This window comes from Megascapheus bottae, chromosome 3, assembly GCF_031878675.1.
Source record: "Megascapheus bottae isolate mThoBot1 chromosome 3, mThoBot2.hap1, whole genome shotgun sequence".
NCBI lineage: Eukaryota > Metazoa > Chordata > Mammalia > Rodentia > Geomyidae > Megascapheus > Megascapheus bottae.
Window position 1 is genome coordinate 59,702,953 of NC_143511.1, and position 23,905 is coordinate 59,726,857.

Here is a 23,905-nt window from a genome sequence, read left to right on the forward strand (position 1 = left end):
GAATATCTAGAAGGCTAAAGAGGAGGGAAGGAGAGAAACATACACCCTTGGACTGACAGGTAGGAGCATGGTTTTCCTGACTATTCTCAGCTATTCTGATGTTACTGCTTTCTCTGGGGTTTCAGGACCACATGGTGAGAGAGGAAACGCGGAATCTCACTCCAAAGCAGTGTGCTGTCCTTGACCTGGCCCTGGATACCATCAAGGTGAAGATCTTCCTTTTTCTAGGCAATCTTATTACAATACACACTTGGCACCTGCCGGACTAGGTGTGCTTTAGTCTCTTAGCACTCTCTCCAGAGGAGAGATCCTGTGCACTGTCAAGGATACAGAGAGTAGCAGATACTGGTCCTAAGTTCAAGATACTTATGATTGGCAAGGAGATAATAAGTCAGTTCCATGCAAACTATAACTTAAAGCACTTTGGAGGCATCAAGTTCCCTAAGGTTCATAGGAGTAAAAGATTGTTTTTGTTTGTTTGTTTGTTTGTTTGTTTTTATTATTTTTGCCAGTCCTGGGCTTGAGCTCAGGGCCTGAGCACTGCCTTTGGACTTTCTCAAGGCTAGAGCTCTACCACTTGAGCCTCAGCACCACTTCCGGCTTTTTTCTATGTATGTGGTACCGAGGAATCAAACCCGGGTCTTCATGCATGCTAGGCAAGCACTTTAACCACTAGGCAAAACTCCCGGCTAAAAGATTGTTTTTAAGCTATTCTCCCTGCCCAAAATGTGTCTGCACACATAACTGTGCTTGACTATATAAACTGTGCTTCACTATGTATGTGAACACCATCCCCAGGAATATGCCCTTTCCTACTGTTCCTGCCAAATACCCAAGGATGCTCTTCATCCAAGGCATTGGGACTAGTTCTGTGATCCTGATTTTATTGTCTGTCAAATGACCTCTTGTTCCTACAAACCTCTTCTGGCTTCTCTGAAGACAGTTGCCCATCTCTGAGGGGATGAAGCTGGAATTCATTTCTCTTCTAGCAATACTTCCATGCAGGAGGCAATGGACTAAAGAAAACCTTCCTAGAGAAGAGCACAGATCTACAGTCTCTGCGTTATGCCCTATCCCTGTACACACAGACCACAGACACTCTCATCAAGACATTTGTGCGCTCCCAGACTTCTCAGGGTAAGAGCCTAAGAGCTATGTATTCCTGTCTCCCCTGTTCAACTGCTTCTTCCTATAGGAAGTTAGTATTGTCTAGTATTGTTCAGACACTTGTGAGGCTCATAGCTTTGGGGGCTTTGATGACAGTTGCTCTAAGGAGAAACAGGAAAATACTTCCAGATTTTTCAGCATGGCAAAGGCAAAGACTAAGAGAGGCAAACTATAAAAGAAGCTTAAGTGGATTGCATGGCCTCATCGATGATACTTTGGCACCAGGTATCAGGCAGTTGGTTTTGTTTTAGGGATTTCCACTCATCCAAACTTCCCTTTGCCTCTGGTCAGGCCTGTCTTACCTAAAGCACATATGTAAAGAATGGCTCAAGCTGAAATTCTCATGTGACTGCAGCAGAGTCCTCTTAGGAGGCACTTTCAGCCATGTTAGTTAATGCCTGTTCTAGACAGTTCTGGAAGGGCTTCATGGGGGTGTGAACCTGACAGTGTAAATGGAAGTCTTGGACCTTATTGAGCACTGAGCTGGAGGGCAGATATCTAAGCAGTGGAATGGATGTGACGTGGTGAGAAATGGGACCTCTATCCTACGTCTGCTCTTACTTTCAGTCTGTGGTGGAGAAAGAGGCAGCAAAAGAATCAGTTATGTGTTGAAATCACTGGCTTAGCAAATGCAAAGCTTTGAGCTGAAACCCCAATACCACCCAAACTAAATCAAAGCAACATGTAAAAATAGTAGCAGTGAGTCTGGCTGAAGGGGTCAAGTAGAACTTTACAGAGCTGAGTATATGTACAACAGGTAACATGAGGGAAAAAAATCTGAGTTAATCCAGAAAATTAATCCAGAGGCATCAGGTTGTAAGGGAGACAGAAGTGGGAGAAAAGCTGAAAAAGGCACAGAGGGAGTGAAAGCAGAGTTATTTCAGAGAGAATAATGTGTATTTCTTTACCCATTGTCATTTAAGAGCCTAGGAAATTAGGGCCTACAACCTCTTTCTTACTCCACTGTTCTCACATACTTTCTGTCTATATTTTCTACTGCTTCTGCCAATGATTTGGTTTCTCTCAAATCCATGAAGTCTAATGTGAAACATTCAGGCAGTGACCCCAGTTCTTGGACTTCTTTCTTCACTCTGCCTCATCTCTGCTCCCCCAGAAAAATACAGAACTCTTTGAATGGCTGTAACTCCTTTGACCTCTAACCATTCTTCTTTCTCTGTCTTACTGCTGCTACTACCTCTTGATTTGCCTGTCTTCGCTCAGTACATGATGGGAAAGGTATTAGGTTTACTGCTAATGAGGACATTCGGCCAGAAAAGGGTATGTTATATATTCTGCAGACATGAATCTAACATGGACACTAATCCCTGTCAGATAGAATGAGTTGTTTGTGTTGGCTTATGGTAGGACCTGTTGTCAAAGTACAAAAGCCCTATCCTATGTTTCAGAAAGGGATTCAGAGAGAGATAGGGAGGGATTCAATTTGCTCTCCTGTCCTGTCTTCAGGGTTTTCTTACTCCTTACAATGAAGGGCTGAAATGAAAGTAATCTCATTAGAAGCCCAAGGACAGTGCCCAAGCCCTGAGTTCAAGGCCCAAGACTGGCAAAAAAAAAAAAAAAAAAAAGTGAGAGTAATCTCATTAGGTAGGGTTTCTGCTGAGAAGAGCTGGCAGACTGGGACTAGAGAGCTGTTCTGCAGATTTAAATAATACAAAGGTTTTCCAGAGAAGCAGCCTCCCAGGCTGGGGCATCCAGGAATCCTAAGTATGGTGGGAGGGAGCTTGCTAAAGGAGGATCCACAATGTTCCATTAAAAGGCATCACAGGCCAGGAGTGTGGCCTGGTGGTAGAGTGCTTGCCTAGCATGCACAAAGCCTTGGGTTCAATTCCTTGGTACCAAATACCAAGCCAAAAGTGGTGCTGTGGCTCAAGGGTAGAGTGCTAGCCTTGAGAAACGCTAAAAAATAATGCCCAGGCCCTGAGTTCAAACCCTAGGACTGGCAAAAAAAAAAAAGAAGAAGAAAGAAGAAGAAGAAATAACAATAACAACAACAACAACAACAATAATAATAATAATAATAATAGCCAGGCACAGTGGCTCACGCCTGTAATCCTAGCTACTCAGGAGGCTGAGATCTGAGGATCGAGGTTCAAAAGCCAGGTTCAAAAGCCAGCCCATGAGATTCTTATCTCATTAACCACCAGAAAACCAGAAGTGGCACTGTGGCTCAAGGAGTAGGATGGTAGCTTTGAGCTGAAGAGATCAGGGACAATGTCCATGCCTAGAGTTCAAGTCCCACAACTAACCAAAAAAAAAAAAAGGAATAAAGGGCATCACAAACCAGGTGCTGGTTGCTTATGCCGGTAATCCTAGCTACTCAGGAGGCTGAGATCTGAGGATCAAGGTTCTAAGCCAACCTGGGCAGGAAAGTCCACGAGACTCATCCCCAGTTAATCAGCAAAAAAGCTGAATATGAAGTTGTAGCTCAAGTGGTAGAGTGCCATCCTTGAGTGAAAAAGTTAAGGGGCAGAACCCAGGCCTTGAGTTCAAGCCCCAGTTTCAGCATACCCTCCCAAAAGATATCATAAACCAGGAAACACACCCGCAATCTCAGCTAATACAGAAGGATTGTGAGTTTGGGGCCAGTCTTGGTTACATAGCAAGTTCAAGGTAAATCTGAACTACTTTGCAAGATCCTATCTTAAAGAGGTGGGGGAAGAGATGACAAGGTGGACATAACTTCCATATAGATACAGAATAAATAGCATTGTCCTGCCCAATATCTCTGAATGAAAAATTCTCCAGTCTAGTAGACAGGAAAGGTTTGAGGATCCTAAGAGATTCCTAGTGCATCTTAATTTGTATTGAAATACATAGTCTTATTCTTTATCTCCCCACTTTCCCTCTCCTATTGCTTTCTTGCTCATGGCTTCTGTGGGCAATTGTTTTGCGCTTTAGAATTGGTGGGGGGGCAGGGTGCAGGGGTGGTAGCCACCCAACCCCTCAGTTTTACCTGGCATAATTAGTTTTGAAATCCTGGAGTTTTACAACGGGCCATCATCCATCTGTCATCAGGGTCTGGTGTGGATGATCCTATGGGAGAAGTCTCTATTCAGGTGGACTTGTTTACACATCCTGGTACTGGGGAACACAAAGTCACAGTGAAAGGTGAGTAGTATATGGATATATATGTCTGAATTTTTCTTATTCCTGGCCTCACTCTTCAGGTGATAGCAAGGGCTGCTCATCCTAATCCTTCAGCTCAGCCTCCTCCAAGGGTAACATAACCTGGGGCCCAAGAATTTAGAATGGCTGGGTAGATTTCTTACTGGTTTCCCTTGTTTGGGCAGTGGTGGCTGCCAATGACCTCAAGTGGCAGACAGCGGGTATGTTCCGGCCTTTTGTTGACGTGACCATGGTTGGCCCACACCAAAGCGATAAGAAGAGGAAGTTCACAACTAAATCCAAAAGCAACAACTGGAGCCCTAAGTACAATGAAACATTTCACTTGTAAGTTATAGGGTGGGAGACCTGAAGAACTCTGGGTTGGGAATGATATCGGAGGTACAATTGAACAGTCTAAAAAATGAGGGATGGGTTGGATGACAAACTAGGGTGAATTCAATTGAAGACTTTAAGTTTTGGCTTTCTTTCTTCTGTCCTGTGCTCACAGCCTCCTTGGAAATGAAGAGGGTCCAGAGACCTATGAGTTGCAGATCTGTGTGAAGGATTACTGCTTTGCTCGAGAAGATCGTGTGATAGGACTGGCAGTGATGCCCCTAAGGGATGTGGCAACTAAGGGCAGCTGTGCCTGTTGGTGCCCCTTGGGCCGGAAGATCCACATGGATGAGACAGGCATGACCATTCTTCGGATTCTATCTCAGAGGAGCAATGATGAGGTGGCCCGAGAATTTGTGAAACTCAAATCAGAGTCTCGATCCACAGAAGAAGGGAGTTGAACACCCCTGGCTTAGTGCTAACCAGGCAATACCAATTACACAAATCAGAGCCAATGAGGGGTAGCTATGTAGCCAGATAAGGGTCCTTGTAGCCAAGAGGCTGACCCCTTCACTAAAAATATTTACAGAAAATTTGGGATAGTAAGAGTATGGCTTTTCATAGAAAGGGTCATAAATCCCTGAATAGCAGGTATGTGGTGCTATGAACTGAGCTACAGAAGCTTCTATGTAGAGAGGTATTCCATAAAAACAGAGTCTGGACAGGCATTTCTGAGACAGTTAGCACTTCTTGGTAGTTACCTTTCCACTCACTCCCCTCCCCACCCTTCTCCAAACCATGATTTATTCAGTTAGAAACATTAGAAGAACAAGTTTGGAGAGCTTTAAGCTTGTGCCTGATTGGCTAGGTAGTTTGGTTAAGTCTTACAGGTACTAATGGGCCCTGTGATCTATACTGGATAATGGCCAGGGTAAGGAGCACATAAAGTAGAATTCACTGTCTCTTGAGCAGCAGAACTGTTTCTGTCATCAGTGAGAAATGAGGCCTTGAAAGTGAACAAGATAGCTTTTAAAAAAAGAGCTGTGCTAATCCCTTCCCTCAGATTATATCTGTTATGAGTTCAGTTTCACATGGTGCTTCAGAGCCCTGAGCAGAATATTTCTTTTTATTCTGGGCACCAGGAGCCATCTTCTAGCGTTCCTATTCCTATAGGGAAGAAAGTAGTCACCTAGGATGTGAGAGGCTATTCTTGTACATATAGACATGAGGGCTAGTGGAAGGATTCAGGAATACGTTCCTCTTGAGTAGTCCCTGAACAAAGCCAAAGATTGTGGAAGCCAGTCGAGAAAGTGTTTTCCTGGCCTATGGCCACTGCTTTCTGGCTATCCCCCTTGTAGAAAGAATCTAGCCTTTGGCCTTTCTCTCTGTCATGAGGTTAGCTGCTATTCCCCTCTGATGTTCAATCACTCAGAAGATATGTGGGCTCTGATACCTGTGTACAAGCTGGATGGAGGTGAAGCTGGACATTCCTTGGAAGATCAGAGACAAACTCAGTTTGGATTTACGAGGCCCTTACTCAGAGATGTGACATGGTCCTTGGATTTCCTCAACAACAGCCTCCTGAACTTACTGAGGATCCAGCATTGTCCAAAGCTGTACCAGCCAATACATGAAAGAAGAAACAAAGCATTTTTGCTGTTTTTAATTATTGTATATGCCACTGTTACAAGAGATTATAGAATAGTCTTAATAAATTATCTTATAGAAGTCTTTGGAACCTGGTATTTCTGTGAACTTGTGGAAATCCATAGAAATGACTGCCCTGTATAAAGATAGCCTTTGGTCCAATGGCTTCTAGCTACTTCATACTCTCCCTCCTTGTCCCCACTCTACCAGCCATGTGGTTGACCTAAATTGGTTCTGAAAAAACCACCAAGCAGAAAAGTAGCTCTTGGGCTAGGGATTTGGCATTCACCTAAGTCCACCAACCTGATAAACAAAATCATGGGGCCTACAACATCAGTTCCCTGCAAAAGATCCAGAAGAGGAGATGATGTGAATCATAGAAAGGAAGCCGCCTCCTCTTTTCTTTGTGTGAGATCATTAGGACCCACAACCAGAGCTGTGAAAGAAGGCAGGATCGTAATGGAGAGGGTTAGCCAAGAGGCCTAGGAGTGCACACAGGTTCTTTTCAAGACAGCTGCAATAAAAAGATTCTTTTCAAGGGGTAGGAAGTAAGGTAAAAAGTGATGTAGCCTGACATAGGAATCAGAAACAGCTGAAGAAATTTAGGTTTCACCTACTCAGCCTGCACTATTACCATCTGGGGCAGGAAACTAGCTCCATTTCCATACCTTGCTAAATAAATCCTTACAGTTCAGTTGCCAAGTCATTTAAAATTTTCCTCCTCCTCTCTTCTCTCTCCTCCCCGAAACCTCCCCATACCTTCTGTCATTTCTACATCAAAATTTCCCCCCACCACAAAATGGCTCTGAGTTTCTCTCGTGGATTAGTGTAATAATCTTCATCTGCCCTCTTCCACGCTCCCTCTTTTTTTTTTTTTTTAATCGGTCATGGGGTTTGCATTCTGGGCCTGAGCACTGTCCCTGAGCTCTTCAGTTCAAGGCTACTGTTGTACCAGTGGAGCCACAGCGCCACTTCCAGTTTTCTGGTGGTTATTTGGAGATGAGTCTCAGGTTCTTTAGTGCCCAGGCTGGCTTTGAACCGAGATCCTCAGATCTCAGCCTCCTGAGTAGGTAGGATTACAGACATAAGCCACTGGCGCCTGGTTGTTCATAAGATTCAGCTCCAATAAACTGCTCAGAAAAAGCTGAAAGTAGTGCTGTGGCTCAAGTGATAGAGCACTAGCTTGAGCAAAAGGAGCTCAGGGATAGCACCCAGGTTGAGTTCAAGCCCTAGAACTGGCAAAAAGAAAAGAAAAAGAACAGTTGATCAGTTGGGTTTTTGAGATGCTAGAATTCTTGATCTCAGCCTTCTGAGTAGCTAGGATTACAGGCATAGTAAGCCATCAGTGGTGCCCGGCTCTCTCTCCTTTTAAAGCTATGTGATCAAGTCAGGTGCCAGTGGCTCATGCCTATAATGCTAGCTACTCAGGCAGCTGAGATGTAGGACCACAGTTTGAAGCCAGCCCAGACACAAAAAGTCCTTGAGACTATCTCCAAAAAACTACTCAGAAAAAGCTATAGTGTTGTGGCTCAAGTGGTACAGCGCTAGCCTTGAGCACAAAGAGGTTCAGGGACATCCTCAGGCCCTGAGTTCAAGCCCCTGGATTGCATACACATACACACACTCACGCACTACTGAAGCACTAGCCTTAAATTCCCCAGCAGGTGCACCCTCTACCACTGTCCCCTTGTACATCGTGATGGAATGTCGGAGAGCTCCTTCCCACGCCTAGTCTCTGAGAAGCCACCAATTTTGAGCCCCCACTGCACAACAGTCTGCATTGCAGTACTTCATTTGTGTATCTTCCCTCCACAGCCCGTGGTCTACCCAAGGCAGAGCACGAGTACTTCACCACATGCTGATTTCCAAAGTTGAGCCGCCCTCGAAGTACTTCAAAACCAGGCCAACAGCCGCTGGGGGCCCGAGGAAGGGCTGGTGACCAAGAAGGGTGGGCGCTTAGTGAAGTGTGCCTGGAGACAGGCGCCTGAGAAAAGGGGCGGGGCAGAGTGCGCGGCTCAGGGCGGAAGCTGGAGCTCTGCAGCGCCTGCGCAGAAAGGTGCGTTAAGATGGAGGTCGCTAGAGTCGACAGCAGTGCGGCGACGGTGAGCAAGAAGCGCCCAAAGGGGGCGCCAGAGGAAAGGTTATCGCCTTCGTCCTCTTTCTTTGGAGACTGTACCTGACTCTACTTTTCTGTAACCTCCTTGTCTAGCCTGCTTCTTGAGAACTGTTTTCTCAGTACTCCCTAAGGTTATAACTCCTTCCCGGTACTTGGGTATTTGTTTCCCAGACACTCGTAGACAAGTTGTATTTTCCCAGATGCCTCGTTGTAATCCGCTAAATAGCTCACACAGGGCACATATTTGTCCAGTTCATCTTAAGTCGCATATGGTAACACTTCTCTCTGAGAAGAGTATTAGGATTAGGCTTCAGGCTTTGCCTAATCAAGAATCAGTACAGAAGTGCCTTTATTAGTGGACTTTGAAGACGAACTTATTTTCAGCATGTGCGTGTAATCTAGTCATTATGAATATTCAGAATAACTCCCTAAATGGTCCTCCTATAATCCAATGCAGAAAGACAGAGTTGAAAAAGCAATATAAAATAGCAAGAATGGTAGTAAAGCAGGAGTTAGAGGTATGAATACTGCTTTCAGCTCTTCCTCAAACTAGTCAGGAAACCTAGAACTTTTAGCTTCCTGGCTTCTTGCATTTGTCATCTAGGACTATTTCTGCCATGTCATCTTCAGAGGGATAAAACTGACTCAATATATAGATGACTTTTAAAACTATACATTTCCGGGGCCGGGAGTTTGGCCTAGTGGTAGAGTGCTTGCAGGTAGCATGCACGAAGACCCAGGTTCGATTCCTCGGTATCACATAGAAAAAAACCGGAAGTGGTGCTGAGGCTCAGGTGATAGGTAAACAAAAACAAAAAACCAAAACTATACATTTTCTCCATATATAAGGAATTTTTTTATTATAAGTTACCCTTTGAGTTCTGATTAAGTTTTTTTTTTCTTTTTGGCCAGTCCTGGGGCTTGAACTCAGGGCCTGGGGGCACTTTCCTTGGGTTTTCTCAAGGATAGCCCTCCACCACTTGAGCCACAGCACCGCTTCCAGCTTTTTCTATGCATGGGATACCGAGGAATCAAACCTGGGTCTTTATGCATGCTAGGCAAGGACTCTACCACTAGGCCAAACTCCCAGCCTTCCAATTAACTTTTTATGGCAGTACTGGAGTTTGAACTAAAGGCCCTGTGTTTGTTAGGCAAGTGCTCCACCACTTGAGTCACTCCTCTGATCCCTTTTTGCTTAAAAAAAAAAAACTCCTGTGGAGATTTTGCTCAAAGCTAACATGAATTGAGATCCTTCTACCTGTGACCTTCCACATAAATAGCTGTTACCACAGGCACATGCTACCGGCTTATTTGTTGAAATGGGTTCCCTCTAACATTTTGCCTTGGCTGGCCTCAAACCACAACCCTCCTGATCTCTACCTTCCACATAATTAGGATTACAATCACTGAGCCACCGTACCTGGCTCTGATGGCTTTTAAGGAATTTGTCTTGCCGAGTCCCAGGCTTGAACAACAGATGCTTGTTGAGCATTTACTATGTGCCAGGTGTCCTTCTGAGCACAGAGTCTAACGTTGAATAAAGGACAAGGCATCCTCACAAATTTGAAGCAATCATCAGCATATTAATGGTAACTAAGTGCCCAATTCCGTATAGCAAAGTGAAGCAGTGGTATGAATCTTAATCTTCGACAAAGGTAGACAGTGGTGTGAAACCTTTTCTTTATGTGAACCTGAATCTCCTCATCTGTACAATAAGTACATTAAGGTTTAACCTCTCAGAGTCTTTCCAACTAAAATGTATTTGTCCTCTGAATTCTAACTGCCCAAATTCTCTACTCCTGAAGAGCTTGTTGCTTACTGGGATAATAACCCAACTCACAAAGCTGAAGTCATAGAACAACAAGCACAAAAGAGGGCCAATGCTACATTGGATTCAGCATAATTGTGGTAACAACAGTGTTAAGCTGTAGTTAGTCATTATACAGAAACAATTTATGAAAGACCAGGAAGGATGGGGAGATTTGGGTTAGAGGAAAGGGAGGAAAAGCTTGCAGGTATTGGAAATTGAATGGAAGCCCTAAGGAGAAGGAAATGTCTTTTATTGTTTTTCTTATGTGCTAGCAGACAAACAGTAGGTTCAAAGGATTTGACTGAAGATAATTTTACCAAAGGGTAAAGAGGCCTGATGAGTGTTTATGAGATTAACAAGGGCTGGTGAGACACAAGGACTAGCAACAATGGCAACTACCACCTTAGTCCTGAAGAAGGTATCAGGGGAGTCATCTCACCAGAGCCTAGCTAGAGCTGCAACTCCGGAAGAGGGATTTCCAGACAGGACCTATTGTCAGAAGTACTAAGCAACCACTGCAAAACCTGGGCAAGGCAGAGAAGAATAAATGCCCTAAACTTTCTTTTTCTTCCTGCACTCTAGTCTCTAGCTAGTACACTTTCCATTAGCAAAGCAGAAGTCCAAGGGCAAAAGAGCCTGGACAGTGCAACCTTTAGAAGGCAGCTTCTGAGGTAAAGGTAGTTGGGAGTTGGGAGGGGAAAGGACAAAAAATAACATTTTCCTAGAGAAGGAAAAGTCACCACTGTGGATGCTTTCCAAGAAATTTTTTCCCTCTATCAGGGAAATTTAAAATCTAAGTCTCAGTCTCCCTATCTATGTATGCAGATGGTAATGCCTTTGTACCTGGCACACAGCTATACGTCTGACAAGGGATTGAGAATTAGGATATGCAAAGATCTCAGAAAAGTAAATTCAAAAAAAACCTAAAAACTTAATTCATAAAGAGGCAACGATCTGAACAATTTTCAAAAGAAAATAAACCCATAAAGAAATATCCAACATCACTGGCCATAAGGAAAATGCAAATCAAAACAACATTGAGATTCTATCTCACCCCAGAAAACATAGCTATTATCAAGAATACAAACAACAAAAAATACTGGCAAGGATGTGGGGTGAGGTAGGGAACTCATGTATTGCTGATTGTAAATTAGCATAATTTCCACTATGGAAAGCAGTGTCATGGTCCTGAAAAAGTAAAAATAGAACTGCCAAAAGATCCTGCTATACCACTCTTGGCATATATCCAAAAGAATGTAAGTCAGCATGCAATAGAAATACTTGCGTACTCAAGTTTATTGCAGCACTATTCCCAATAAGCTATGAAAGCAGCCTAAATGCTCTACAGCTGATAAATGGATTTAAAAATGTGGCATGTAAACTGGGCTCAGAGGCTCACGCTTGTAATTCTAGCTACTCAGGAGGATCTGAGGATCACAATTCAAAGCCAGCCCGGGCACTAAAGACCATGAGACTCTTATCTCCCATTAACTACCAGAAGTAGTGCTGTGGCTCAAGCCCTGGGTTCAATTCCTCCGTACCACATACATAGAAAAAGCTGGAAGTGCTGAGTGCAGTGGCTCACACCTGTAATCCTAGCTACTCAGGAGGCTGAGATCTGAGGATCAAGGTTCAAAGCCAGCACAATTAACCTCTAGAAAATGGGAAGTGGGGCTTAGCGCAAGGGTAGGGCAGTAGCCTTGAACTGAAGAGCTGAGGGACAGTGCCCAGGCCGAGTTCTATCCCCATGACCCCGCCCCCAAAAAAGGAAAAGTTGGAAGTGGCGCTATGGCTCAAGTGGCAGAGCGCTGGTCTTGAGCAAAAAGTGTCCAAGGACAGTGTACAGACCCTGAGTTCAAGCACCAGGATTGGCAAAAAAAGAAAAAGCCTTACACAGACCAAATATGTATTCTTTTCTTACCTGCCTATGGCTCTTGGTCTGATGTTTTCTTTTTTTCTTGAATGTATTGGGCTTTGAACTCAGGGCCTGAGCACTGTCCTTAGGCATTCTCAAGGCTATTGCTCTACCACTTGAGCCACAGCACTACTGCTGGCTTTTTCTATGTATATGGTACTGAGGAATCAAACCCAGGGCATTCTGCATGCTAGGCAAGCACTCTACCACTAGGCCACACTCCCCACCCTAGCTGTTTTTTTTTGTTTTTTTTTTGTCAGTCATGGTGCTTGAACTCTGTGTCTGGGGGCTGTCCGTGAGCTCTTCAGCTCAAGGCTACTACTGCCCTACCCCTGGAGCCACAGCTCCACTTCTGGTTTTCTAGTGGATAACTAGACATAAGAGTTTCACATTCTTTAGTGCCCAGGCTGGCTTTGAACTGTGATCCTCAGATCTCAGCCTCCTGATAGCGAGGACTACAGGTGTGAACGTGAACTACATACCAGGCTAGCTCTGGGTTTTAATGGGATTAAGTTTCTTACAAGTTTGGATCTCCAAAAGAATTCAGTGCAGGATTAGACTTGATTTGATTCTGATCTCTCCTGGGAATATTTTTGCTGCAAACGTGGGAGGTAAGCAACCCTCACTCATCACCTTTTCAATAAAGATTATTTTTTTCAAGTGGGAAGTAGGCCCTAGAATATGGCCTAGTGGTAGAGTGCTTACCTAGTATGCACAAAGCCCTGGTTTTTTTCATATCCTTGAGAATGCTCAAGGATATTATCCAGACCCTGATTTGGAAGCCCCAGGACTAGCAAAAAAGAGAAGGGGGGGGTAAAATTGCAATATGGCAGCCCTGAGGGGAGACATAGACAGGAGTCTCAAATTTGAATACAGCCTGGATATATAGTAAGATTCTGCCTCAAAAAACAAAATGTTGTACCCGAATTCCTAGAACCCCGAAAAGACCACCAGAGGCCACAGTCAAAGCTAAAAAGCAAGGGTCATTTATTACTAGTCTAGACCCGGACCTCCGCATACCCATAACCGGCAATGCTAAGAGGCCCTGAGCAAGAATTTTACACAGCTTTTATAGGGGAATTCTGTAATTATAATCACCTGATTGGCTATTTGGTAACTGAAACCACTGGTTGAATCAGAGCTCAGGTGTCTAACCACTGAGCACCAAGCTGTTGCCACCTGGGGTTCAAGACAATGGGCCCTGAGCAAGGGGGGGAAGGGGTCATTCCCAGAACATGGGACAATCTTGGCACAACAAAAACAAAACAAAAACAGGCCTGAGGATGCAGCTCTATAATGGAGAGCTTGCCTAACATGTGCAAGGCTCTGAGTTCAATGCCTGGTGCTGGGAGAGGGAAAAAAAAAATCTGTAGTGGAAAATTAAGGAAATTATCAGAGAGAGAGGTTTCTAAGCTCACTAAACAAAGGTTTTCCTATAAATTTTATCTAACAAGTATACTGAAAGAGACAAGTTAGAGTTAAAAGTTAGGAGGGAACATTTATAATCAGTAGAAACCTTGGGCTCTACTAGCAGAGATCTACAATAGAGCAAAATCTTGATACATAAGGCCATATAGTATGAAGATAACTGAAAGGACCTCCAGGATATTGAAACAAAAGCCATATAACAAATGATTGTTGTCCTTAATGTACTATGATGTCTCTCATCTCCTTTACTGTCCCTTGGTTATCTCATCTTGTTATAGTATCTCACTTTGTTATCTGATATATTGGATTTATTTGTATTTGGTTATTTGAAATTTGATAGGGAAGGGGGGAAAACCAAGACGGGTCGGGGGGTGAGGAGGAGGGTAATGGGTACCAAGACATGTGAAAGGGTATCAATGTATGTGAATTAATGCACCTTCTATCTGGCAAATATCATGTAACCCTTTTATTAATTACAATAAAAAAAATTGAGTAATAAAAAAAAGTTAGGAGGGAAGATTCTGGCATTGCTCCTGCATACCTTCTAGTGTTGCTGTTTACAATCCTCTGTTGGGTGTAGTTTTTCATAAGCTTTTAAGTAAATGCTTCATGATCAAATCAGAAAGCCATCTATACTGGCAGTTGACTTGGCTGTTTGTCTTTCTGTGATTATATCTACTGCCTCATCTTAATTGGACTCTTTTTTTTGTTGTTGCCAGTCCGGGGCTTGTCCTCAGGCTTTCTCTAGGCTAGTGCTCTATCACTTGAGCCACAGCACCACTTCTGGCATTTCCTGTATATGTGGTACCAAGGAATCAAACCTGGGACTCCGTGCATGCTAGGCAAGCACTCGACCACTTGGCCACGCTCCTGGCCCAAGCCTCATCTTAATTTATAGGCAAAATCTACAACAATGAATTTTTGTGCTTATTGTTATTTAGAAATAATATAGAGAATGTTGCATTTTGTGAAGAAAATAAATTCTGTAGCTGGGCAGGGTCGCTCACACCTGTAATTCTAGCTACTCAGGAGGCAGAGATCTGAGGATCTTGGTTCAAAGCCAGCCAGGGCACTAAAGAGCAGTGAGACTCATATCTCCAATTAATCAGTAGAAAAACGGGAAGTGGGGCTGTGGCTCAAGAGGTAGTGAAATAGCCTTGAGCTGAAGAGCTCAGGGACAACGCCGAGGCCCAGGGATAGGGCGGCAGCCTTGAGCTGAGAAGTTCAGGGACAGCGCCCAGGCCCAGAGTTCAAGCCCCACAACCGACCAAAAAAAATAGAATAAAATAAATAAATTTTGTATCTTTATTTCTATATAAATAAAATGTGAGCTTGGGTTGAAAATTACAAAGTTGAACCTGAGATTATTACAGTCTTTGGTTTTAAAAGCTGATGATATGAATTCACATTTCATTGTTATGCTTGAGTATTTTTATAGGAAAATGAGAGGAATGTTCTATTTAAAGATTTGAGGCAGACAGGTAAGTGATTTAATTTTGAAGCCTTTTTGTAAAAACAGAAAGTCATGTTATAATCATTATGGTGGAATTGGTTTTTAAAAAGCTATAGGTGACAAAGTTTCTAATCTGTGAGTCTCTGGCTGAGATAAGAAATCCAACAGAGATTATCTCTGTATTTATTGATTTATTAGAATATTGAAAAACCATGGTCTAAAACCTTTCTCCCTCTTTTTTTGTGGATACTGAAGTTAAGACTCAGAGCTTTATGTTGCTCTATTTGCCTGATGGCTAGTGCACCACCATATGAGTCATACCTCCAGTCTGGCTTTTTGCTGGTTACATTGGAGAGACAGTCTCAAGACTTTCTGCCTAAGCTGCCTTCAAACTGCCATTCTCCAGATCTCAGCTTCAAGAGTGCTAGGATTCATAGGAGTGAGCCACTGTGCTACTTCTCTTTATAGCCCTTGATTTTTTTTGAAGTGACAGTGGTGGTGGTGGTGGTGATAATGATTATTGCAGTATTAGGATTTGAGATTAGGGATTTGCTTGCTATCAGGTGCCTCATCACTTGAGCCATATTCAAAATCTTGGCTTTTGTTATTTCTCTAATAGGATCTTCTTTTTCTCTTGGGCTGACGTGGATCTCAATCCTCCTATTTATGTTTCCCATATAAGTGAGATGACAGGTGCATACTGCCACACTGAGATTTTTCTGATTAGATAGGATCTCACTATGTATGTATGTATGTATGTATGTATGTATGTATGTATGTATGTATGCATGTATGCATGCATGCATCTCTCTGTCTGTCTGTCTGTCTGTCTGTCTGTCTATTGCAGTGTGCTGGGAATTGAACCCAGAGCTTGTGCACGCTAGGAAGTGAAGTGTTCTACCATTTTAGCTAGATCTCTAGCTTTTTTCTATTTTGTGTGTGTGTGTGTGTGTGTGTGTGTGTGTGTGTGTGTGTAATTTTGCTCATACCATCCCTTGCCTCTGCCTTTCTAGTAGGTGAGATCATAGGCATGCACCACCATTTCTCCCATCTCAGTTCTTTCTTTCTTTCTTTCTTTCTTTTTCTTTCCTTCCTTCCTTCCTTCCTTCCATCCATCCCTCCTTCACTCTTTACCTCCCACCTGTTTCCTTCCTTCCTTCCTTCCTTCCTTCCTTCCTTCCTTCCTTCCTTCTTTCCTTCGTTTCTTCCTTCATTCTTCCTTTGGTTGTAGGGCTTGAACTCTGGGCCTAGACATCATCCTTGAGCTCTTCAGCTCAAGGCTAGTGCTCTAATACTTGAGCAACAGCACCACTGCTAGTTTTTTCTATGTATGTGGTATTGAGGATTGTAACCCAGGCCTTCATGCATGCTAGGTAGGTACTCTACCTCTAAGCCAAACTCCCAGCCTAGATTATTTATTTCTATCTTTAAATTCTTGTGTCTAAATGAAAGAGCTTTAGTCTCTGCACCTACTTTATTGATGCTAGTGCTATGCCTCAATTTCTCTTTGTTGTTTCTCTTCCTTCCCCATCTCTCTTTATCTCTCTCTCCCTCCTCTGTCACCTTTCTCCTCCTTCCCTCTCATTCTCCCTCTCCATCTCTCCCTCTTACCTTCCTCTCCTTCACGCCCTCTTTTTGTTTTTTGTTTTTCAAAAAAAAACATATTTTAAGGAAACATATTTCTGAGTTGGGTTAAGTACCGTGTATTAATAAGCTTTCTTGTTACTATGACAGATGCTTAACATAAATAACTTCGAAGAGGCTCATGGTCTCAGAGGAGTCAGTCTATGATTGCTCAGCTCCATGCACATAGGTAGAAAATGTAGTGGTGGGAGTGTGTGGTAGAGGAGGCTCTTCAACTGATGGTGAAGCAACTAGCAAGGAAAGGAAATGGGGATTATGCATAATCTTCAAAGGCTGATATTACCTTCAGCAACCTTCTTTCTCTAAATAGGTGTATCTCCTGATCTTCCTAGAACCTCTCAAAGTATCAGCACTAACTGGAAACCAAGCATTCAACACATGAGTTTATAGGGGACATTGCATCTTCAAGGTATAACAGACAAAAAGGGGAAAAAAAGAAAGAGAGAGGGCCAGGAGTTTGGCCTAGTGGTAGAGTGTTTGCCTAGCATGCATGAAGACCCGGGTTCAATTCCTTGGCACCACATATATAGAAAAAGCTGGAAGTGACGCTGTGGCTCAAGTGGTCGAGTTCTAGCCTTGAGAAAGCCCAAGGACAGTGCTCAGGCCCTGAATTCACGCCCCAGGGCTGGCAAAAAAAAGAAATATTTAAACATTTTAATATACATACTGTATTAGTAATATTGTGGTAGTGGTTAAAAGTTTGCCAGTTACTCTGGAAAATAATTGGCCTTATAAAGTTGATGCAGCCCTTATCTTATAAATCCTCAAGTCCAGTTTTAGGTTTATACTGAAAAAAACTTTTGAGATAGTGTGTTACTGTAGCCTAGGACTCTCTATGTAATCCAGGGAGGTCTTAAACTCCAATCCTCCTGCCTCATCTCCTAGTGCAGGGATTATAAGTGTGAATTAATATGTCCAGTTACAAAACTCCTATGTCAGATGTAAGGATGTGTGAAGCATCTAATCATGATGGCCAAACTAGAAACCAACCAAAAAGCTATTAAGAGTACTAAGAGTAGAATAAAGAAGTAACTAGTGGATGTTCATATATTAGAGAGCTACTTAGCTATAAAATATAGTATGCAACTATAGTTATGTAGAGTCCTCATCTCAGGAGTATGTTTAAGGATAAGGAAAACTGCTAAAGAATACAAACAGTATTATTCCATTTAAATAAATGTAAAGATCATGCAAAAGTATATCATTAGAGATAATATTTGATATATCAAGGTAAATCTATAAAAAATAAGGAGATGAAAAGTATCATTTTCAGGATAGAAGTTATGAAGAGGGAAGGGACATAATGGAGAACAGTGAGAACTTCAAGCTACTCTTGTCATGTATTATTGTTATTCTTTACAACTTACACATTTGTAATACTACAATCAATGCAACACATAGTAACAAAAAGAAATTTAAAATTATATCAACTGAAGAAAATATTCTACCTTATGAGAGTAATTTTAAAAACTTACATTGAATGAATAGGTCTTATTTAAGTTTCCACATTTTAAAATACGTTTCCTTTTGAAAAAAAAAAAGAAAAATACCACCCTACCCCTTGAGACACAGCACCACTTCCAGATTTCTGTTGGTTAATTGGAGATAAGGGTCTCATGGACTTTGGTGTCCATGCTGGCTTTGAACCACAATCCTCAGATATCAACCTCCTGACTAGCTACAATTACAGATGTGAGCCACTGTGCCAAGCTTCCTTAATTTCTTTATTCTATATGTATCTAATATATTTTGGGTTTTTTCATTTATTATTTGTTTTAGTCAGGATCTTACTATGTCTCCTAGGTTAATCTTGAACTCCATATCTTCCTGCTTAACCTTCCAAGTGGTAGGATTATAGGCATGTGCCATCATGCCTAGATAATTTCTGTTTTTTAATTTTTAATTTTTTAACAGTCTTGGCGCTTGAACTCAGGCCTGGGCACTGTCCTTGGACACTTTTACTCAAGGCTAGTGCTCTGCCACTTGAGCCACAGCACCACTTCCAGCATTTTCTAAGCATGTGGTACCAAGGAATTGAACCTAGGGCTTCATGCATGCTAGGCAAGCACTTTACCACTAGGCTACACTCCTAGCCCATAATTTCTGTTTTTTAAAAATTCATAATCTAGAAAACATTTGAGGCAGGAAATGGTCAATAACTTGCCCAAGTCATATTGTCATTAATTAGTAGAAAATAATAAAATAACACCCAATTCTCTGGCTGCTAATCCATGTTTTGCTCTCTCTCTTCCTACTTACCTCCCACATGTCATTTCTTCGTCTCTTCCATCATGTTCTTCCAATCTTCCTCTGAGTTTAACAGCTTAATATCTTCCTTAGCTGGCTTCCATATTGTATCCATGCCTGGTTCCAGCTGAGCAGTCATTACTCAGGACCCTCCTGGCAAGTACTCTATAACCATGTTACATTTCAAGCTGTGCTAATGGAGGGATTTGGCCAGCTACCCTTTCTAAGCTGGGGATGTCCCTGCAGGGGCTGGAGGGCATCCAGAACTTCAGGCCATCCCATTTGTGACTCTCTTTTTTTCCAACAGCAATAGGAGTCCCAAGCCTACTGTGGGTATGGAAAAAAATCAAGAGATTGGATTGGGTGCCTAGAAAATGGTGGTATCAGAACTACTACCAATGATCATGGAAAAATATTCTATTGACAAAAGAAAGAGGTTTTACTCTTGAGCTTGGAGTGAAAATTAAAGAGCCCATAAGCATAAAAATGAGTTTTATTTGGCTCACAGGATATTTAATTTTCTTTAAAAAAAAATCTGAATACTGCCATGAGTATAGCCCAGTGGTAGAGTGCTCACCTAGCATGCATGAAGCCTTAGGTTTGATTCCCCGGTACCACATACTCAGAAAAAACCAGAAGTGGTGCTGTAGCTCAAGTGGTAGAGCACTAGCCTTGAGCAAAAATGTCCAAGGACAGTGCCCAGGCCCTGAGTTCAAGCCCCAGGACTGATCAAAAAAAATCTGAATACTTGTATAGGAAACATGTGATTACCAATTTCTCATCAAAATCTTCGTTTCCTATAGTTTTTAAACTAGTTTTATAGTATTGTCACCCAAATTTCTAGTCTTGGTCCACCTACCTTGTGACTTGTAGGAAATATAAAGAATTATAGGATAGATACTTTAAGGCCTAGCATATAAATCAAGTGGCACAGCACGTATTATCTAGTAGGTGTGAGGCCTTGAGTTCAAACTCTAGTATCACCCCCCACACACACACACACACACATTTCTTTGCATTTCTGAGTTGGGTTAAGGACCATGTATTAATAGGCTTTCTTGTTACTATGACAGATGCTTAACATAAATAACTTCGAAGAGGCTCATGGTCTCAGAGGAGTCAGTCTATGATTGCTCAGCTCCATGCACATAGGTAGAAAATGTAGTGGTGGGAGTGTGTGGTAGAGGAGGCTCTTCAACTGATGGTGAAGCAACTAGCAAGGAAAGGAAATGGGGATTATGCATAATCTTCAAAGGCTGATATTACCTTCAGCAACCTTCTTTCTCTAAATAGGTGTATCTCCTGATCTTCCTAGAACCTCTCAAAGTATCAGCACTAACTGGAAACCAAGCATTCAACACATGAGTTTATAGGGGACATTGCATCTTCAAGGTATAACAGACAAAAAGGGGAAAAAAAGAAAGAGAGAGGGCCAGGAGTTTGGCCTAGTGGTAGAGTGTTTGCCTAGCATAGCTCTAGCCTTGAAATCCATGCCCTGAATTCAATCCAGAACTGGCAAAAAAAAAAAAAAAGACTTGTTTGCATGGCAGATTCATCAAAAGTGATAAAATATATTTTTAAAGGGTTAAAATGTGATTTTCATACAAAAAAGGTATCAAAAGGTTTTATTTAACTTGGGAGCTAATAAGATGTTAGGAATAGTTCAAATGAAAATTTAGTATCTGGGCTGGGCATTTGGCCTAGTGGTAGAGTGCTTGCCTAGCAAGCACAAAGCTCTAGGTTTGGTTACCACATATACAGAAAAAGCCAGAAATTGGTACTGTGACTCAAGTGGTAGTGTGCTAGCCTTGAGCTGAAGAGCTCAGGAACAGTGCCCAGGCCCAGAGTTCAAGCCCAACTACCAACAAAAAAATAAATAAATAAAAGAAAGAAACAGGGGCCAGGAGTTTGGCCTACTGGTTAAAGTGCTTGCCTAGCATGCATGAAGACCCGGGTTCGATTCCTTGGTACCACATACATAGAAAAAAGCTGGAAGTGGTGCTGAGGCTCAAGTGGTAGAGCTCTAGCCTTGAGAAAGTCCAAGGGCATTGCTCAGGCCCTGAGCTCAAGCCCAGGACTGGCAAAAAAAAAAAAAGAAAGAAACAAAGAAAATTTAGGAGCTGTTTATAGTCAATTCAATAAATAAATGTTGAGATTTCTTAATTATGTATATAAAACTAATGTGCTAAAATGCAATAAGTTCTAATCTTTGAAGTTATCTTTTCCATCAGACAAAAATATTTGCTTTCTTACTAGAATAAAATGTACTCTTAATCTCTATAGAGTTATACAATAGTCAATTCAAAATAACAAAAAGTGTAAACCTAGAATTGCATTAAAAAAAACACCCAGTAATATCTTTTGTCTACTTGTAAATTTCAGGTCAGCTTGATTGCTAGAAAGTGAAATCTGTTTTCCAGGTTTTGGAAACATCATTATTATGAGATTAAGTGAAGTGAAATCTAAATGTAGCATATGTGGATTAGAAGTAGATTATTTTGAATTTCAGAGATCAGGTTCCAAGTTTTTACCTTTTAATTTTTGGTACTGGGTCTTGAACACAGATAGGCAAATACATCGCCACTGAGCTACATGTTCTAAGTTAAGTATATACTTAAAACAGTATCAATATGAAGAATTCTCATTCCAAATCTTTTTATTTCCTTTATAGTAATTCCATGGAATTATAGTTGGAGCTACCCTTCAATGTCTTTATTTGGAAGCCAAACTGAAAACAAAGAAGATGGAGTTAGTAGGTGGACTCTTATTGCTTCTGAAAAGTATGTGTGTGCACGCATGCGCGTGTGCATGCTCCTGTGACTATGACAGATAAATAGACTGGTCATCCAGCCACTCAAAATACCAGCCTACCAGTCTAGTACTGGTGGTTCACATCTATAATCCCAGCTACTTGGGAGACTGACATTGAGAGGACTGCTGTTTGAGGTCTCTATCTCCTACTACCTCCTTAGTTCAGGTTTTCATCATTTCAAGTGTGTTGACTTATAGCAATCTTTTAAATGATTCTTTCTTTTCCAGTCCAAAAATGCTTTCCAGTTTATTATAAGAATCCAAATCTTGATAACCAAAACATAATAAACATGAGTATTTTTCTGGTTTTCCCCAAGAGTGATCATCACAAACAGAACTTAAATAAATCATTATGTAAACTCTAGGCTTTCCTGTACTACTGTAGTTAATTCATTTTCTATTATTTGTTCTGTTCTGCAGGTTAATAGGGCAAGTCAAGAAACCATTTACTTGGGTATCTATTATATGGCAATAACTATGTTCAATAATTCACATTATTTAAATAACTGCCCAGATATGTTGGAATTCATAACCATTACTGTATGATCACTTGAGTGGCTTGACTAAAACCACCTCTGGTATTGGATGGGCTGTTTTTACCCTGACTCAAAGATTAAGCAAGGTCTTGCCAGGAAAATATGTTGAGTGGCAGCAGCCCTGCTCTGTTTTACCTTTTGTGTGCAACCCCAGCACATGGTGTGTGACAGAGGAAAGTTTTTTTCTCAAACAGCAGTGTGTGTGAAAGGTGGAAGTTAAAAGAAGGTAGTATGTATCCTTTTTACTCTTGTTGACCTTTTAAATTGGGTAATGTCCTTACATACACATTCCTCATGCTTTGTAATGTCTGAACCTTTCTCTGTTATGCAAGGCGATCTCAGCAGCTTATATGAATCCTGTCTAGACCATGAATGTTCATTTCCTTTCATTCCTTCACATTTAATTTCTTTTCTTGTTTAATCTCATGTTTTGTGGGTTTACTCATATGTTAAGCCACTAATTGATACAAGGAATTTGAGCTTTCCTTAAAATCCTTAAGAAATTCTAGTCTCTTTCTCAGCAATACCTTTTTGTTTGCATATAGTTCTAGTACTAGTTTTTGTTATTGTTGTTTTCTTTTCTTTAGGATTGCACTATTTTTTATTGTAATTAATAGAGGGGTTACAGTTATATTCATCAGATAGAAGGAGCATTACTTCACACACATTGATACCTCTTCTCATGTTTTTGTCCCCATTTCCCTCCCCTCTTCTTGTTTTCCCCCCTTCCCTTTCCTATTTCAAATAAACAAATAAATGTACATACAATATACCAGGTAACATAGTCAGATACAATAACAGTATGAGATTCATCAAAGGGCAAAAAAAAAAGAGAAGAGGAAATAACATAGTACATTAAGAACAGCATTCACTTATTGTATAGATCTTGTTTCCATATCCTGGAGGTCCTTTCATTTAGCCTCATCCTATATAACCTTATGTATGTAGGTTTTGAGCTATTGTAATCCTCTGCTAGGAGAGTCTAAGCTTTATACTAATTATTACAAATGAGGGAAGACATTGAGGCTATGCTCCTTTGGGTCTGGCTTACTTCACTTAATATAATTTTTTCCAAGTCTTTCCATTTCCTTACAAATGGGGCAATGTTGTTCTTTTTGATGGCAACATCTCCATTTCTAGCTTTTTGGTGACTAATTAGAGATAAGAGTCTCAGAGAGTTTCCTGTCCAGGCTGGCTTCAAACTGTAATCCTCAGATCTCAGCCTCCTGAGTAGCTAGAATTACAGGTGTGAGTCACCAGGGCCAGATGAAATATAATGTTAAAAAGGTTGATTGTATGGAATATAAGTTACATTTCAACATATGGTTTTTAAAAAATAGACTTTCGCCGGGTGCAGTGGCTCATGCCCAGAATCCTAGCTACTCAGGAGGCTGAGGTCTGAAGATGAAGGTTCAAAGCCAGCCTAGGCACAAAAGGACCTGAGACTCTTATCTCCAATTAACCTCTAGAAAATGGAAAGTGAGGTTTGGCTCAAGGGTAGGGTGGTAGCCTTGAACTGAAGAGTTCAGGGACAGCACCCAGGCAGAGTTCAAGCCCTTTGAACAAAAACAAAAACAAAAACAAAAACAAAAACAAAAAACAGACTTTAAAGTTTCTGGAGCTAATATCTAGAATTATGTATGTTCTTTTAGAAAATTTGAAGCAACCTGGGCAC

General features: G+C 41.6%; 2 protein-coding genes and 1 long non-coding RNA gene across 9 annotated transcripts in view; 2 read left to right on the forward strand and 1 right to left on the reverse strand.

Moving 5' to 3' along the window:
* Window positions 1–4,368, reverse strand: part of LOC150065590 (uncharacterized) — a 28,428-nt gene extending 24,060 nt beyond the window's left edge. The window contains exon 1 of the long non-coding RNA XR_016534967.1: window positions 4,139–4,368. This is a non-coding gene — a long non-coding RNA (uncharacterized LOC150065590). The remainder of the gene's footprint in view (window positions 1–4,138) is intronic.
* Unc13b (unc-13 homolog B) overlaps window positions 1–6,346 on the forward strand; it is a 171,740-nt gene extending 165,394 nt beyond the window's left edge. For 3 of the 4 annotated variants that reach the window (XM_090330200.1, XM_090330202.1, XM_090330203.1), the window contains 5 exons: window positions 126–206; window positions 990–1,137; window positions 4,201–4,293; window positions 4,476–4,635; window positions 4,799–6,346. In XM_090330200.1, the coding sequence (XP_090186326.1) occupies window positions 126–206; window positions 990–1,137; window positions 4,201–4,293; window positions 4,476–4,635; window positions 4,799–5,084 (768 nt within the window). In that variant the 3' untranslated portion in view covers window positions 5,085–6,346. Of the gene's footprint in view, window positions 1–125; window positions 207–989; window positions 1,138–2,388; window positions 2,446–4,200; window positions 4,294–4,475; window positions 4,636–4,798 lie in introns of all 4 variants that reach the window. The other variant, XM_090330201.1, reaches the window with a different exon arrangement.
* A 1,975-nt stretch (window positions 6,347–8,321) lies between these two features.
* The window catches only part of LOC150065591 (phospholipid-transporting ATPase FetA-like), a 75,036-nt gene continuing 59,452 nt past the window's right edge, over window positions 8,322–23,905 (forward strand). For 3 of the 4 annotated variants that reach the window (XM_090330204.1, XM_090330207.1, XM_090330206.1), the window contains exons 1-2: window positions 8,322–8,372; window positions 21,555–21,635. In XM_090330204.1, the coding sequence (XP_090186330.1) occupies window positions 21,590–21,635 (46 nt within the window). In that variant the 5' untranslated portion in view covers window positions 8,322–8,372; window positions 21,555–21,589. Of the gene's footprint in view, window positions 8,373–21,554; window positions 21,664–23,905 lie in introns of all 4 variants that reach the window. The other variant, XM_090330205.1, reaches the window with a different exon arrangement.